The following is a 17,827-nucleotide window of genomic DNA, read 5'->3' as shown; positions in this document are numbered from 1 at the left end:
TGAAAACACTCCGTTTAAGATCAACCCTGAGGTCTTACTTTATATAACTTTTAAAACTACCCCTCCGTATCAAGGCAATAAATACATCAATGTCACCATCAATGTTTTTCTAGCTGTTAAACTTTATAATCTTATTTTTTTTATATTTTAATATTTTAATATGACACATTTATTAAACAATAATACTCACAACACAATTATTACACGGTATTAACCAAGAGGATGAAATAAAAACACATTAAAATGAGAAAACGCAGCCTAATATTCAGTTTATCACAAGTTTCATTTATTCAGCACAGTACAACTGACCTTTAACGTCTGCGCGAGCGTTTAATGAATACAAAAACAAATGTCCTGTACGCTTGTTGGTTTTTTCCGCATAAAGAGTACAATGTGAATGCCTTTTTGTCGTCCACTAATCGAGGCACAGAAAGGTCAAGCCTGATGACGTGTGATTTTTCACCCTAGTGTTATGTATTTCTTCATTATTACACACAAACACGTTCCTTCTCATGAGCGTGAAAATGTAAGTCCAGTTATGCAAAGAGACTTTATGCTTATGGACTTTAGCTTCTGATGTGAGCACATATCCCTGCTGGAAAGTCAAACTAAACGGAAAAATGGCTTCCATTAGAACTAAACATGGCCTTCATTCGTGTTTAGAATAAAATGACAGAAAGGCCATCAGGAACCATTAGGAACAATACATTCCATTACAGACCACACATTAAAATCCATTAGGAACCACTAGATATCACTAAAGTTTCAGCAGGAATGACAGGTTGTTTTTTTTTTTGTTTTTTTATAAAGCACCGGTTTTCTACACATCCTATCAACAAAATCAGGCACTAGACTGACGTACCAAACAAACACGCAGAGTCTGTAAAGATCGTTTCAAAAAAGTCTGATTTCATTTGCAATGTTTCTCCAGTTCATCATTTCTGAAGCCCAATTTTTTCCATCAATAACTGGCTTTGTTAGTGACGCAACACATTAAACGCTTTTAGTTTCAAAATTGCAAATATGTCTAAGGCACTGAATTCGACTGTACCGTAATCCCATGTTTGTTTGTTTTTCTGAATTGTTACGCAATAAGGTTTAGTTACGATGCCTACATTCCATCCGATCGTTCAGTATGTCCCTCACCGCTCCACGGTAATAAAAAGACGTTCCGTTTATTTCGTTACTACGACAGAGAGGTGTGTTTTTAATCCATCATTAGTGCTTTGCTGTGCCGGGTTAGTTGCGTCAATCTGCTGAAGAAAACCAACACCTGGCTCTTCAGACCATCAGATCTGGCAACCCCCGAAGAGGAATAACACATCTCAGAGAAGGAGGCGCAAAAATAGTCCAAAAATGTCTGTTTAGCTATCGCTTAAAAAGTCACTTCGATTTGTGAAAAAGTGTTCGATCTGACACGTCGTTGTAGACCTATTTAATCTTAATTTTTCAGTCACATGTCAGATTTATCTTACTAATAATAAAGTGTTGTTTTTGAGCAATTTTCAGACAAAATGTTGGTGCACCCCTACTAAATATGGCTAACTGACGTTAACTATGTACTTGTCTAATGATAGCTAATTTGAACGTACATCAAACAGTCCGTACAGGATTTATCAGAGCTTTATTGCGATTGAAAACGCTCGATTTCGCTGTGGCTTCTTTATTTTTATTTTTCTTCCATTTGCGACGCAAATTGCGAGTTTTTTTGTGCTTTTTTTTTTTTGGCTGAAAACTACCTGATTTGGCGAAACTGCGATCGCACGAAATAGTCTTTCACAGTGATGTTTGTTGGTAAATGAGACCTTTTAGCTGCACGCATGTGAATGCGACGATGCCACGTGATGCGTCTCGGCCCAAATCTGCGGTAATTTTGAAAAATCGCGAGCTCCTCCGAATATCGCGGGGTTTGCTTGATTTTTCTTCATTTCTGCGATCGTGAAATCCTTGAGGGACTGGTCGATACGTTTTCTTTCGCATTCGTGAGCTGAAAACGTTCTGGATTTACCGTGACGGAACGCGAGGACGCCGCATCACCACACATTTCAAGTAGGAAGATCGAGACAGGATCGAGAGCTAAAATGTAAGACGAGGGAAGGGGAGGGCAGGGGGGCTTCGGGAGAGTTCGAAACACCTACGCAACTGTGAGTCATTCAAGATTCTTATGTCCATTTTTCCTAGAAAAAAACAACAACCGAAGACTGCTCTTTTGGAGTAGTAACCCATAGCAGCGTACTCTGATAAGATGTGTAAAGGTTGGCAGGTCTGAGCCCAGCGCCGATCAGTTTAATCTACAAACCACGATGTAAAATACACACCAACACTAAACCCATCAATACAAGAGAACATAAACACACTGATGGACCTTATAAAAGATAACACAGGACATGAAGTCTGAGGTCAAACATTTTCCATCCTCCTGCATTACAGGAACGTTTTAAACACACCCCTGTCAACTTCACACTTTTTCCCTTAATCCCTTAAACGGAGAATTTCCTCATAATGCGAGTATTTAATGTGGTATTTCTTGTGTTATGTTGTATTCTGGGGCAGTATCTAAACAGGAATACTTTTATAATAGCACTCATAAACATTTTCTCACACATCCTGTGTGGATCCTGTGAAGATTATGAATGTTTATTCATCTTTTTAGTCAGTTCATATGGTGTCAGCTACTCAGTCAGGTTAGCTCATGGTGGCTAATTTGCTAGCATTAGTAGTGAACATTATGAATATAATGTTAGGAGTGAAGGAAATGTGAAATCCTGTCAGTTTAGCATGTTAGCTAAACTAGCCTAGCATTAATTGTGGATTATTAGTGTTCATGTACGTGATTTGTTTGAACAATCCTGTCAGAAATCATGTCAGGTTAGCTCTAACTAGCTGTCTTTCATTACCAGTGGAAATTATAAACATCTATTAACCCTTTTTTTTTCTTTTTTAAATGTTAGCTAGTTGCTACTGTATTAGCAATAAAGATTATGAATATCACTTAAAGATACTGTAAGAAATCCTGTCAGGTTAGCTCATCTTAGCATTAACAGTGAAGATTATGAATATTATATTTAGAAATCCTCTCAGAGATTCTATCAGGTCATTAGCTAGCTAGATGAAGGTGGAGATTATGACAATACTATCACCGTGTTAGCTAGCATTAGTGGAATTTGTTTAACATTTTTAAATGCACTTGGAAAATAAATAAATAAAAAGATTCTGTAAGAAATCCTGTCATCTCATTTTAGCTAGCTGGCTAGAGTTAGCAGTAGAGATTATGAATATTATTTTTAAAAATCCTGTCAGAAACTTTAGCAGGTCACCTCATATTAGCTAGTCGGCTATCACTTACAGTATAAACATTTAGCAATAAAAATCTGATTTAAAAAATCCTGTCATGTGTGTGCTAGCTAGCTGAAGATAGCAGTGAAGATTATGAAGAAGAATCCTGTCAAACTTTGCAGTTGAAGATTTTGATTTTAGCTGGATGGTGGATGAAGTTGTTAATGAATATAAATAGCAGTAAAGCAGACAATTTAAAAATATTAAGTTCCTATGTACAAATCAATCTACCTTCTAGGTAACAAGCAAGCTCAGTAATTAGCATGTTAGCTAGCTAAATGACTAATTATCAAGTCGATGTTGCTCCATGTAGTTGTTACTTATTTAAGTCAGGAGTGGAAATTTACAAGGGTGTGTTAAAAATGCAATGGAATGCAGGGAACATGTCCGTTATGTTAGGGGAAGGCGTCATTCCACCGCCACGGCATCTACGCTCTCATGAGAGACTTCTGAGTCCAGCGAGTAGCACGAGCTGCCATTATCCTGGGCAACTTCGTCGATTTCTGACGTTCCCTCGCTGGGATGGATCAGCGGTTCACCGAAGCGCCCGTAACGATGTTGCCGCAGTGGCTTGCCCACATGGGCGAACATGTGCTCCTGCAGCTGGCTCTTCTGTGAAAAGCGCAAGTTACAGACTGCGCATGCCATCTTTCTTTTACGTGTAAAGCCCGCAGGTGGACTTCCTGTGCCTGCCGCACCTCGCCTTAACTCTGACGCCAACTCGTCTGCTAGTGCGTGGCACTGTCGCTCTTCCATTGGTCCTTTAATGTCCCCCCTGCTGTCTTCGGAAGGTCCTTCCATGAGGGCGCATGCCGCGTGGGTGAAAAGATGTTCCTGTAGTCCTTCAGGAGAGAGGCATCGTTCTCCACATTGAGGACACAGCAGCGCCAGAGGGCCGTCCTTAAAACCACCAGCTTGGCACGGGCTCCCTTGGGTCGAAGGCAGGGACGCAGGCGCTCGTGGTTCCTCACCCTCATCCGGCTCCTCCTCTTCCTGCTTGATCCGTGACAAGATGTCACACTCGTCCCCTGAGGTGATGGCGCGCAGACTGAGGGACTGGTGCTCCGACGTGTGCCCTTCGATCCCTGATAAAGCTGGCAGCGGACGGCTACGCGAGCCACCTCGCCTGTCTTCAGGTTCCCGTGCCCCGCTAGCCTTCATGCCCGGCGACTCCTTAGTGCCGAGCTGGGAAGAGATCTGGATGCCGTACAGGTTGGATATGCGGATGGGGTCTGAGGAGGCGTCAGATCCACCGTCAGTTGCTTTGTGGCACAGCTGGTACGCGTGGAGGAACTTGATCCCGTCCTGTAACCGACCCTGATCCACAGGCTGCTTGGGGCCGTTGCCTGTGTACATGATGTGCAACAGGTAGCTGAAGACGTCTGGCTGGATGTCGGTCGGCTGGATCTTAATACACTCGCTAAACATAGGGAAACAAGTGGAGGATGCATTTAGCGAGTCTACTGGACATTTCCAGCTGTATAGTGCATACTTAAATAGCTATTTATCTTCAAGGCAAATGAAGTACATCATGGCCCAAGTCCACAACCGAGAATTATCGACGATTTTTTTTCAATCATTCATGTGGAGCGTCCTCTGTACACGATCCTACGAACGAGCCGTTACTATAGAAACGATAACGTATCAGATCGAGCGCATTAGTATAAACACGTGATTTGCAGCCGCGCTACTGTCAGAGCTTCTGTTGTAGAAGTTTAATCCACACCTGCTGACCAATCAGAATCTAGGATTCATCAGCACTGTAGTAATAAATAATATTATTCATATTTTTTTATCCAATATATTAGATGATTTTTTTTTTTTTTTACTTTTTTTAAACATGAAAGTTGGTTAACCTGGACTGATGGATGAAGATCATCTTGAAGTAGTTGGAAAAGGCAGCCAGCACTGCTCGATGGGCCTTGAAGTACACGTTTCCAATGGCAACCGTGCAGTCACACAGGAAACCAAACTCCCTTTGGACATTGAGCTGCTGCAGGAGGAAAAGGCTGTGGCCGGACACGTCCATGATGCCCCCTCTAAACCTAACACACACACACACCCACACACACACACACACACACACACACACAGAATCAAGGACACAAAATATAGCTGTTGCCACCAGTTTCCCGTTTCATAACATCAACCTTGAAAGTGGAGATTATTAGAGGTGACTAATCACGGACATGATCAACTGATCATGTCATTATTTTCTAACTAATTACTTAGTACTCAAGTTAGTTTCTGAAGTGTGCAAACGGATTTTCTTTGACATGAAAAGTCATCTATAATATCTAACACGCCTTTGTCGCTTGTCTACCTCACAGTGTGAGCACGAGACAACATGAGTGTGTTGGCAGTAACGGCAGTGAGCGACCCCAAACGAAACCGGGTGTGCCGATACTTTTGTAGCGAAAGAGACAATGTTGAGTGTGAGAAAATATTAAAATACAAAAACAACAACAAATAAAAGCAAAGTGTCGCTCCTGTTCTATAACTAGGTAGTTAGATGTAGTGTCGTGACTCAACATGGTTACTGGTATCTGAACAGAATGTCATTTGGGTCGCTTTATCCTGGACAGGGAATTCCGTGACTTTTCCGTGAAGCGGAAATACACTCCCGATGACGCCCCATCCTAATGCCCCAGTGTATTGCAACACACCACGCACACACACATCCACACACTCATGAACAGATAGTGGTAATTCACTGCAGCCAACCCATATACGGGCCTGATACTGGGAGTTGGGAGGAAACCAGGGAACCCGGAGGAAACAGGTTGAATTATTATTATTATTATTATTATTATTATTATTATTATTATACTACAATCATGTAGATTAGAGATGAAAGCACACTAGGCGACCTCTGTTGGTGAATATTATTATTTTATTTTATTAATTTGCACATTTTTGGGAAAATCTACATAGCCCAGATGTTTACATCTGGATGGGAGTGTACCAACCGTCATGGTGCATACAGTCGCGCTCAGTTCCATCTATTAACAGATGCACAAATAACAACAATAATAATAATAAAAACAGCCTTTATTTCTCCTGCATTCACAACTCACTCGTTGTTTTTGTGTGTGTTTGAAGGACAGCACCTTGAAATCCTGCTTCACACACGCATTTATTGTTTGACGTGATGAAGTGTTTAATACAGGAGAGGGGGGGGATGGGGGGGGGGGATCAACGTTGCATAACAACACTTGGAAATAGCGCGAGCCCGTAACGTGAAATACGTGCACCAAATAATGAAGCAATGCATGAAGAGAAAGCAGTTGATGCATGTGTTGAAGGCAGCACTGCATCCGTTTTCATTCACGGCTCTGTCTGCAGCAATGAATGACAAAACCCCGAGCTCCTTTTTCATGCATTTCCGCAAATGAAGCATGCACGTGCGCGAAAACGTTCCCGTGAGTAAAGAAAAGGCGTCCTTACCGCCTCTCACCGCGCAATCTGCTCGGGTTTCTCGGGTTATGCTCCTGCAAGGGGGAGAAAAATAAAATATATATTCTCCTGACGGTCCTTCCTGAGCGACTGACGTGTTGGTCACGTGACCGTAACGTGCCCATACGAAATGCTTAGCAAAAAAAAAAAAAAAAAAAAAAAAAAAATGAAACGCATTTCTGAAGGTTTTGTGAGGAAGGGTTTGTGAACAGTTCACGATTTCATAGGCTGAGACGAGGTTATGCGTATATCATATTCAGTGTATGCATGCACAGAGTCTGCATGAGATATGGCATTTAAAATGGAACTTTACAGACCTGGAAAAAAAAAAGTGTAAATATTCAGAACGAGTTCAACGTTAACGTGTGAATTTTCTGAATGATTGCTAGGATGTGGATTAAAGATAAGTTTTGCAAAAAAACAAACAAACAAACAAACAAAAAACACCAACAGCAACAACTTTGAATATTCATAACACGTTTGGATAAAAAGTATAACTTTAGAATACGTTTCTTTTGCTATATATCTTGCTGTACTACATGTCGTTATTACTTGACATGTTGTTATTACCAGAAAACATGTGGTTATTATAATAAAACGTCATTATTTCAAGAAAACATCATTCATACTTGACATGTTATTAAAGAAAACATGGTGTTATTACTTGACGTTATTACAAGGAAACATGTTGTGATTAAAGAAAACATTATTGCTTGACAACATGTTATTATAAGAAAACGTCATTATTTCAAGAAAACATGTCGCTATTACTTGACGGTGTTCTTATAAGAAAAAACGTCATTATTATAAGAAAACATGTTATGGGGCAGAGTGCTCACTGCCCCATTTAGCTTCACGTACTTTTTACTGCACCAAGTGGTCAAAAATGGCAACTGCGCCAAACGCTGCCAGGAAACACACCTACTGTATCCGACACAAGCAAGTTATCAAAGTGAACACTGGCATCGTTTTAGTTGTCCCTCCTTTCTCTACATTATCCAGGTTCATCTACACTGTTAACCAAACTAGCTGCATTGTTCATGTTCACCAACTACTTATAAAATTGTAATGTCCGACATCAGTGATAAAAAAAAAAAGTGTGCATCTGAAAGCTCACAGAGTGTCGTATTTTAGAAATGAGTGAGGAGGTGGAGGTGGTGTTAAATCACAGACGTTCAGTTTGATCAGATAAAGGAATTGCACTGTTTGATTTCTGCTCCGTTCTTAGTTCCTGTGCTAGTAGCGCTGGCTTTCAGACCAGACTACTTCGTTCTGGTCTTTTGTTGAAAACTGGTGCACATCTATAGACAGGACGGTATAGTTAGTTTGTTCAAGTTCAAGTCACGTCAACTCTCAACTGCCTGTTACGAAGTTAGTCTAAAAATTCACTCCACAGTGAAGACTCTCGACTTCGCTTCCCTGCTGAAAAAAGCGACAGAAACAAATAACCACTAGAGACCCACAGGGACCATGAGAGTTTCCATTAAAACCAGTACAATTCCCATTATAACCAGTAAAACCATTACAAATTCTATCAATCCCTCCAGGATTTCGCTATTTTCAATCTCGCAAAATCAAGCAAACTCCGCAATATTCAGACGAGACTCGTCAAGCCCCCGAATATGAGTGCACCTAAACAATTCCGTGCACTTGCAATTTCGCCAATTCAAGTAGATTTCTGCAACAACAACAAAAAAAAAGCGCAAAAACCTGCTAAGTGCATCACAAACCCTGAAACCACAAAACCTCCTGCGTGTACTGATATGAGTTTCTATTGTTTTTTCCAGCAGGGTTTACCTGAGGTTAGGTCACTATTGTCTTCTTGCAACACCAACATCCACGAGCCATGCTTCTCTACCTGCAGCGCCTTCCTTTGTGAATGCTCTAATGCAGCCTTCCACGTGTTTTAACCTTTCACGAGGTTCAAAAGGAAGGACACAGAACAAGTTTTGGAAACGACAAACTTTATTAGTTCATTTTGAAGCATGCATACGTTTGGTGTGCGCCTGAAATGTGTGTCTAAAGCGTGCACTTTGGCTCTAGCACGATGAAACTGTGTGAAAGGAGTGTGCTGGAGAAGGCGTCTCATGCGCTTCTCTCTCGCGGGCGTGCATGTATTTTCATGTTCATGTATGGTTGCATGGTCACTGCAGTTGTCTCTGCATGCATGGCCGCGGTAGGGCGGGCTGCAGCGCATTTGCGTGAGCGGGGCCGGATTTAGATTTAGGGCGGGTTGCATTTGCGTGAGCGAGGCCGGATCTCGCGCAGGCAGCCTCTCAGTGCGGTGATCCGACTCGCGAGCGCGGCTGTGCGGAAGTCTTTTCATCCCTGCTGCTACCGCCGCGAACACCAGGGGCTCCGAGTCCTGCTCAGCTCTCCTCCTCAACTTTACAACAAACAACAACAACACGTTTTCGTTTTCTACTTTGAGTTCCTGTTCGCGTCCGTTACCGTCGGTGAGTATCTTTCCACTGGGTTGTGTTTACGCTAATCGCTGCTAGCTTTGCTAATCAGAAAGGATCTCTGCGTACGTGCGGGAAGCTCGTGCGGGACACAACCTTCGACGAAAACCTCACGTCACAGCTCGCGTGTTCGCTTTCCCCCGCACTCTTTTTTATGGTTTTGTGACCGTGTGCCGCCGGTTAAACGCGTTATTACGTCGCAGGCGCGAGCGGATTTGGAGAATTTAGCGGCTGAAACGCGAATAGTTTGTGTTTTACTTTTGGTGCGGTGTGATTGACAGCCTCGACGCCCGCACGAGACTGTTCACAGGAAAGCGGCCAATCAGAGCTCGGGAGGGGCGGGACCTACGCGCTCAGTACCAGCAAAACAAAGGGAAAGTACGCGCGTGCACTGCAGTTCATACAGTAACTACAAAAACCATGAAAACAAAATGTCTACCTTTTTTTCTTTTAAGTGTTATTGTTTTAACAGGGCATATCAGTATAATATGATTATATATATGTATATATAATCTCCTAAACTGCATAATGTTGCTCTAAGAAGTGCTTAAAATTCACACAACAACATACATTACTCCAGGCTCTGTCACATATGTGGTTTCGGATGTAACCTCTACCACGTGCAAAGTGCTGAAACCATATTCAGTCTCTTTCTCATAGGGATCATTTGCATTTCTGGCTTCAACAGCAACGAGGTTTCACTTAAAGAAAAAAAAAACATCTTGCATGTTAATCTTTGTAACGAACGTTCAATTTCATTAGCGATTTACTTTAAGATTTATTTTTTGAATGAAATTTTAAGTGGACGTCATTGTTTCATTAAAGGTGAATGGTTTCCTCCATTACCCACAATGCCCAGCGTAGCTCGGAAACGACGTGATTCCGTGTCGGGATTTTATCACTTCCAAGTTCGAGTAGAATGTGGTGTTAGTCTTCAGTTCATCTCTACCTAAAGAGAGCGATGCAGTGGCGCTTTAGTACTTCAGTCTGTATAGCTGTCTCACCACCTCTTTTGTACACTCTGCCCAAACAGAGCATCTTCCAGAGCTTCAACTTTCACCATAATACCACCACCAACACCATCGCGCTAGTCATCTCGTAGAACTAGGAGATCTGATATCTCGGTCGTAATTCGCCGCAACTCTGTCATATAACGCGTCTTCACTGCTGCTGACGTTGGATTTCACATTAATTTGATGTTGAAAAACGTTGTGAAAGATATATATCTTATATACTCACTTATGTTTGAGATTGTTGGTTGTTTAGATTTTTTTCCTCCCATTTAATACCATTGTAGTTGCACTAGCAATAATGTCTCCCGATGATGTCATAACGACACACAATCAGTAATTCTTACAGGAATAATGTAAATACAGCACCGAACACCAATTTAGAACAAGAATCGCTAGACACTTCATACATATACACTAATCAGCCACAACATTAAAACCACTGGCAGGAGACGTGAATAACATTGATTATCTCGTTACAGCGGCACCTATCGTGGGGTGGGATATATTTATTAGTCAGTAACTGACCAGTCAGGTTGCGAAGTCGACGTGTTGGAAGAAGGAAAAATGGGCAAGCGTAAGGATCCGAGTGACTTTGACAAGGGCCAAATTGTGATGGCTAGACGACTGGGTCAGAGCATGTCCAAAAAAGTCAGGTCTTGTGGGGTGTTCCTGGTATTCACTGGTTAGAACCTACCAAAAGTGCTCCAAGGAAGGACAACCGATGAACCGGTGACAGTGTCACGGGCGCACAAGCTCATTGCTACGTGTGGGAGCGAAGGCTAGCCCGTCTGGTCCAGCAAGCCTGGTCTCAGTGGAGAGGGACCAGAGATGAGCAGATATTCCATTTTATATCACAGCATTATTTAGGCTCATGTGAAATAACCGTTTAATCATCTCTACATTATGTGACACTGATAGTGTCTAGTGACGTTGCCAACTTTACTTACCTTGAGCATTTTGCGTAAGAGCTCCATTACGCTGCTATGAACTGTTACTCAAAAATTCACCAAAGAGCCGTCTTTTTCTCTTCAGCAATACCAACATGTGAATCTGTAATGATTTGAGTAGGTGTTTTGCACTCTCTGATATTATCTGACGTCACCTGGAAGCCCCGCCCCGTGCTCCCTATCACATGCTCTTGATTGGTGTCCTTGCTTTCTGCTATCACAGTAAATAAGGGGTGCCCAAACAGCGGGCCAGATTAGACCCTGTTAAAATACTCGAGGGCTGGTCAACAAATATTATTTATGAATTCTGCAAAAATTCTTTCAGCTTTAATTTAAGAGTATTTACATCCAAATCAGGTGACCGGTGTAGGAATTACAGAACTTTTAATGGACCAAAAAGTCATTGGACAAACTAACACACAATCATAAAGGAAATTGTTATTTTTAACAATGGAAGGTGTTCCATGGTTCTTGGTTGGCATCGCCACGTATTAGCACTACAGGGTGTCCCAAAAGTCTCCATATATAGGGGACTATGTTTACCAGCACCACGCCGGTCGTCCCTTCGTCAGCGGGTGTTCGTGGACGTCCACGTCTTCTCGGTCAGTCCACAACACTTCCAGTCTTTTTGAATTTGTTAATAAGTTTGGCGACAGTGTGGTGTGTGATGTGCTCGCAGTGTTTCCTGTTAAGGTCCATCGCGACCTTGCGACAATGTCCAGAACCGGCCCTGAGAATGATTTCAATTCTTTTGTCAAAGGCATTCTTAAAGGCTGTCTGAATATATATATATATATATATATATATATATATATATATATATATATATATATATATATATATATATATATATATATATATATATATATATATATATATATATATATAATGTATATATGTGTATATATATAAGAATGAAGCATTTTGAAAGACATTTTTCGAAAAAGTATTACTTTCCCCTGTGTATGGGACACCCTGTAGTAGTGTTCTGTGCCGTGTTTGCTCTGATTAAAAGTTGCTTCTGCCGGGATAGCCTCCAGCTGCTTCAGTTTTTCTGCTCTCTTGTATGCCCTTTTATAATGTCTCACAATATTAAATTCCTTAATTACCGCAACAGTCTCTTGACAAGCGAGGGATTTGCTCTGGCTCGCAATGAAAAAGTATCTGTGACTCCGGCTCTTTTGAAATCGTGCCAAAAGATTTTGACCCGAAAGTTTAAATAGGCCTACGACAGAGTGGCAGATCTGACGCTTTTTGTTTAAGGGGTAATAATAATGATATTAGAAAGGGATTAAATCAAACACTTTTTAAATTTTCCCCCCATTTTCTTCCTAAATTGGTCTTGAGAACTTTAGCAGCTGAGAACTTTCATTATTAAATACTTATTCCAAGCAGTTTTGCTTCCTGTTTACTGCTGGAAATCTCCCTGAAGCAATCTGTGATCTGTTCCTATGCTGAATATGGCTGAATAAGCTTTTGAATTCTGCTTAAGCTGTTGTTGTTGTTTCCCAGTCCTTTACAGGGTGATGGCAAGACCAAGCCACAGTGATCATGTCCTGCAGCAGCTCAACAACCAGCGGGAATGGGGCTTCCTATGCGACTGCTGCATCGCCATCGGCGACATTTACTTCAGGGCCCACAAGGCTGTGCTGGCAGCCTGCAGCTCCTACTTCAGGATGATGTTCATCCGAGACCAGCAGGGCACGGCGCGCCTTGATCTCAGCAACATGCAGATCAGCGCAGAGTGCTTCGACCTCATCCTGCAGCTCATGTACCTCGGCCGCATCGTGGTGGGACATTATGAGTTCGAAGAACTGAAGTCGTCTATGGCTTATCTGCAGATGTACTACATCCCCGACTCGTTGGAGGATCTCCGAGACATCCGTGCATCGAATCTTACTCCCTCTTCTTCAGCTTCCTCGTCGTCATCCAGCTCCTCTTCTTCCTCCAGCGTGGTAGGAGGGAAGATGATGTTTGGCGTTCGCATGTTTGAGCATCAGAGGCCAAGTCCTGCTAAAAGTGACCATGTGCCTAAAATTTCAAACCCAGCTACTCAGCAAAACATTAACATATCTACTGTAAGGCCTGTTGAGGATGTGGTTCTTCCGCTTCCTCCAGTACACTCTGAGAATCTTGCAGAGCAACCGTGCGATCTAAGAAAGAGGACCTCGGGCCGAAGCGCCACCTTGAAAGAGCGTCCCCGGTTTGGACGTACTTACACGTGCGACGACTGTGGGTTTGTCTTCAGCTGTGAGAAGCTTCTCATCGAACACATCCTCACATGCACAAACCGCAAGGCATACCAAACCCCAAAGGTCAGCAAAGCGACCGACAGCGACTCCAGCAAAGGTGAAAGCTCGGCTTCTGAAGGAACCGGAGACCAGAGAGCGGTTTGTAAAGGTGAGGAAGACTGGCCCGACCACAAGTCTGACACCGAATCTGTCATCAGATCCATTGCCACTGGGATGGACAACGATTCCGCGTCCAACGTAAAGATCAAAGTAGAGCAGGAAGAAGACTCGGATACTGAGATGGAAAACATGAACGTGGTCCAGGTCAGCAACCACAGCGTGGGGAGCTGCAAAGTAGGCCGAAGAACGTTCAGAACCAATGTCGAAGATAACATGAGATTTGACAGCGAGGAAGAAGCAGGAGTTTCTGCCATAGATGATGGTGCACTGGAAGGCCACAGTAAGGGTCCGGAAGCAAAGGTTTGCCGGGTTAAAGAGGAGAAGCAGGATGGAGATTGCACTCCGTGCGAGCTGTGTGGGGCCTTGCTAACCGAGGAGGATCAATCTGCTCATTACATCTCCAGCCACATGGGACACATATGTGCCTGTGGAAGGTGTGGTCAGGTTCTGATTAAAGGCAGGCAGCTGCAGGAACATGCCGAGCGCTGCGGGGAACCTCAGTGCACGGAAACCGATTCCCCGGGTGAAGAGAGCCCTTTACCGGAAGACGCACAGGCCATGGAGGAAGGCTTGATCGAAGGTGCAGACTTGGGCTTCCGTTGTCCTCTTTGTGGCTTGATCTTCGAGACCGAAAGCCTGGCCGTGGAGCACACGTTGGCCTGTCCTGAGCAGGACACCTTCCGCCCTGCCACGATGGAAGACGAGCCGGACCACCGGCGCAAGCACTTCTGCGCCATCTGCGGCAAAGGCTTCTACCAGCGCTGCCACCTGCGGGAGCACTACACCGTGCACACCAAGGAAAAACAGTTCATCTGCCAGACCTGCGGAAAGCGGTTTCTACGCGAGCGCCAGCTTCGGCTGCACACCGACATGCACAAGGGGATGGCACGCTACGTGTGTCCCGTGTGCGATCAAGGCACCTTCCTGAAGCATGACCACGTGCGCCACATGATTTCCCACCTGTCGGCCGGAGAGACCATCTGCCAGGTGTGCTTCCAGATCTTTCCCAGCAGCGAGCACTTGGAGAAGCACATGGACGTTCACCTGTACATCTGCGGTGTGTGTGGGGAGAAGTTTCGTCTTCGCAAAGACATGCGAAGCCACTACAACCTAAAGCACACCAAGAGGCAGTAAAAGGGGAAGAGGGTATCATGTGATTCGTTGTTGTTGTTGTTGTTGTTGTTGTTGTTGTTGTTGTTGTTTTTCTTCCTTTTTAAATAAGCCATTACTTGTGATAAATGTGAGAAATCTATGCACTTAGACACCAAATAACCTATAAAGCTGCACTTTTTAATGGTATGCATAATCCAGGTGTTGTTGAATTCAGTGCCTCGAACTATAGGCACACTTTATTTGTTAAATCTCATTTCATTTTACTCTACGTGTAACATTTAACGACTCGCCAGTTTCAATATTCTACACACGATTGACTGGTAAACTGGTCCACTTTCATTTGATGATCAATTTTCCTGCTTGACTTACAGAAGTTAAGTATTAAGCCGGCTTTACACTGTACGATTTTCGCTCAGCTCTTCGTTGTTACGTCGATCATAAAAAGTTCCTAATCTGAGGATTTAGTGCCATCACGACCAACGTCAACGTTCTGTCAGCGTTCTGTCAATCGCTGCTAGGACATTTGTTTAAAATCCACCAATTGTCGGACCACGTAAGAAGCCGCCGATGTAGACGGGTACGTTCATCTTCATTCATACCTCAAGCTATTTGTGTTTACGCGAGTCCGTATTCTACACCAGCGACTCTGACTGACGACATAAGCAGAACGTAATCGTTTTCTTTAACGGCACATCAAGCGTTCGAGGATCTTCATCGCACCACCAGACATGGAGAACACCCGTTATCTGTCTGTTCTAGAATTCGGATGAGAGTTTATTGGGATCTCGTACAGCGTGAAAATGTATAATCTCGTCACGCTGCTGAAATCGTACGGTTTAACACCAGCTTCAGCAGGCCTCTCTTTTTTTTGGTGCTGTAGGGGTTGTTTTGTTTGGGGTTGTTTTTTTTTTTTTTTTTTTCCATTTTCTGTTCCTTTTTTATTATTATTGTTGTTGTTGTTATTATTATTATGAATATTTTGACTGATAGTACATCTGGTGAAATCTTTTCAAGTGTACCTCTTTATACACCATATTCTCTAAGCCTTGACTCAAAGGCTGTTTAGCATTAAGGTATACTGTATAAGTCTTTTTTTTTTTTTTTTTATTTTTTTTCTCTTTTTTTTTTTTTCTACAAAAGAACACTAAAATGTCACATTTAATACAGTCTTAAAACACTCTTGAACTGATTCATCTCATTAGTTTGGTTTATTTTTCACCAGTCTCATTTGTCTTACACTTAATCTGGGATTTGATGTATAAACTATGCAAGTCAAGCTTATTATAAAAGAATTTCTTCAATCAAAATACATTGTGCGTGCTGTCGTCATTAAATATTACCTACAGTCGTTTTTGCTTTGTTTTTACTTTATTTATTTTAAATTAACCTGACTGAAATGCAAAGAAGTTTTGCGTCAGTGTTCAGAGATTCACGTTTTATAATTGTTTTTTTTTGTTTGTTTTTTGGTTTTTTTTGTTTTTTTTTAAAAAAGAACCCTTTTATATAATTTTTTTTCCTGCAAATTCTGAATCAACTATTAAATGTATTAAATTAAATGATAAATTTTTTTTATCATTTTAAAATATCCCCAAAAAAAACCTGTTAAGATTAAGTTCATTACAAACAAACAAACAAAACAAAATATATATATATATATATATATATATATATATATATATATATATATATATATATATATATATATATATATATATATATATATAAAATTATAATTATATACACACACACACACACACAATTGAATCATCCAAACTCCACCGAGGTTGAGAAAGGTGATCGAGTCTGGACTGCAGTTAATTAAATCAATATTTGTTTACAAATTTCATTGTTACAAATTCAACTGTGTTTAAATTTCATTGTTATGAATTCGGTGCCTTTTAAAAGTACATTGTGTTTTTTTTTTTCCTTTAAAAATAAAATGTATCGTATGTATAAGCTGGGTTTTGAATATGATTTTTATTCTGTAAAATACTATAAATAAATACTATCTTCATCAAAATTCTTGATTTGAGCTCAAGTCGAGGTGATTATAAATTCCTTACACCACCACAGCGCTGCTGAAATCTGCACTGCGATTGGTCAGAAGGTGCTGGAGTTCCTTAGCATTAACGAATACATGTAAACTTACATGCCGTTCTTTTAATTAATAAATAATTAATTGTGAAATTAATGAAATAAATTGTGAAATTGCTGTGGTATAAGAGGGAAAAAAAAAAAACCACACACACATTTATATATTATCAACCCTGCATTTGTTGAGAATTTTCCTCTTAACGTTGTCATAAAAAAAAACTTTTACAGAAATCCGGGTATAAATGTTACGTTTATAAATTTCTCCCTAATGAGCGAGCCGGAGTCACATGACCGTTTCTCTTTATAACTGTGTACAGTCGAAAAGTGCTAGGTGTGTTAACACGAACTTGTGTGTGAGCATCAGAGCCTTCTCTGAATTCGTTATAGATCTCAAATCAAATCCACAGAAAGTGATCTGGATAGTGAGAAAAAAAATCCATAATATTAGATAACTAGTTTTGTTTAGAAAAAAAAACACAACAACAACCTTTACAGCTAACTGATGAGCTCCTAGAGCTGTGGAACGTCGGTGATGTCCGGACGTGGTTACATGCACAGCTATTTTTTTTTAATCACTCTGTTTATCATGAGTATGATTTTATACCCGAGTATAATTGAAACTGATTCTTTAACATTTTACAAAATGACACTGTTGCTCAGGTCTTTGAGGAACCGCGTATGAAACATTCCGTCAATAAAAACAGCTCATAGAGAATCTGTTATTTTTTCTTCGCCTCGAGGAACGCGTTATGTAAGAGATGCGAAGGAGGAACTTAAGCTGCCTTTCTGTACAAAAACAGGACCTGAAAGTGCTCGTTCCAGACCCTTGTGTCGAACGTGTTAAATAAACGTGTTTATTTACTATAGTACATGCGCGCAGGCCTGGAGAAGTGTGGGACTCACGGGAACACATTCCCGAACTTTCCAAAAGATCCGGAAGCGTTAAAAAGGAAAATGTGAAGTACGAAGAGGAAAAAAAACCAGAAGGACGACGT

General features: G+C 41.6%; 2 protein-coding genes across 2 annotated transcripts; one reads left to right on the top strand and one right to left on the bottom strand.

Annotated features, from left to right (window-relative positions):
* Nucleotides 1–1,061: 1,061 nt before the first annotated feature.
* zbtb25 (zinc finger and BTB domain containing 25) lies at nucleotides 1,062–6,903 on the bottom strand. Its single transcript, XM_017455478.3, has 3 exons — nucleotides 6,784–6,903; nucleotides 5,193–5,381; nucleotides 1,062–4,756 (listed from the first exon to the last, which is right to left on the bottom strand). Exons 2-3 carry the CDS (start codon nucleotides 5,363–5,365, stop codon nucleotides 3,745–3,747), a joined length of 1,185 nt encoding a protein of 394 aa, XP_017310967.2. The 5' UTR covers nucleotides 5,366–5,381; nucleotides 6,784–6,903; the 3' UTR covers nucleotides 1,062–3,744.
* A 2,140-nt stretch (nucleotides 6,904–9,043) lies between these two features.
* On the top strand, nucleotides 9,044–16,370 carry zbtb1 (zinc finger and BTB domain containing 1). The gene is made up of 2 exons (XM_017455474.3): nucleotides 9,044–9,248; nucleotides 12,727–16,370. Exon 2 carries the CDS (start codon nucleotides 12,741–12,743, stop codon nucleotides 14,757–14,759), a length of 2,019 nt encoding a protein of 672 aa, XP_017310963.1. The 5' UTR covers nucleotides 9,044–9,248; nucleotides 12,727–12,740; the 3' UTR covers nucleotides 14,760–16,370.
* The last annotated feature ends 1,457 nt before the right edge of the window (nucleotides 16,371–17,827 follow it).

Source organism: Ictalurus punctatus, chromosome 25, assembly GCF_001660625.3.
Source record: "Ictalurus punctatus breed USDA103 chromosome 25, Coco_2.0, whole genome shotgun sequence".
Classification (NCBI taxonomy): domain Eukaryota; kingdom Metazoa; phylum Chordata; class Actinopteri; order Siluriformes; family Ictaluridae; genus Ictalurus; species Ictalurus punctatus.
Note: the sequence above shows the minus strand (reverse complement) of the source record. Positions and strands in the feature narration are given on the sequence as shown.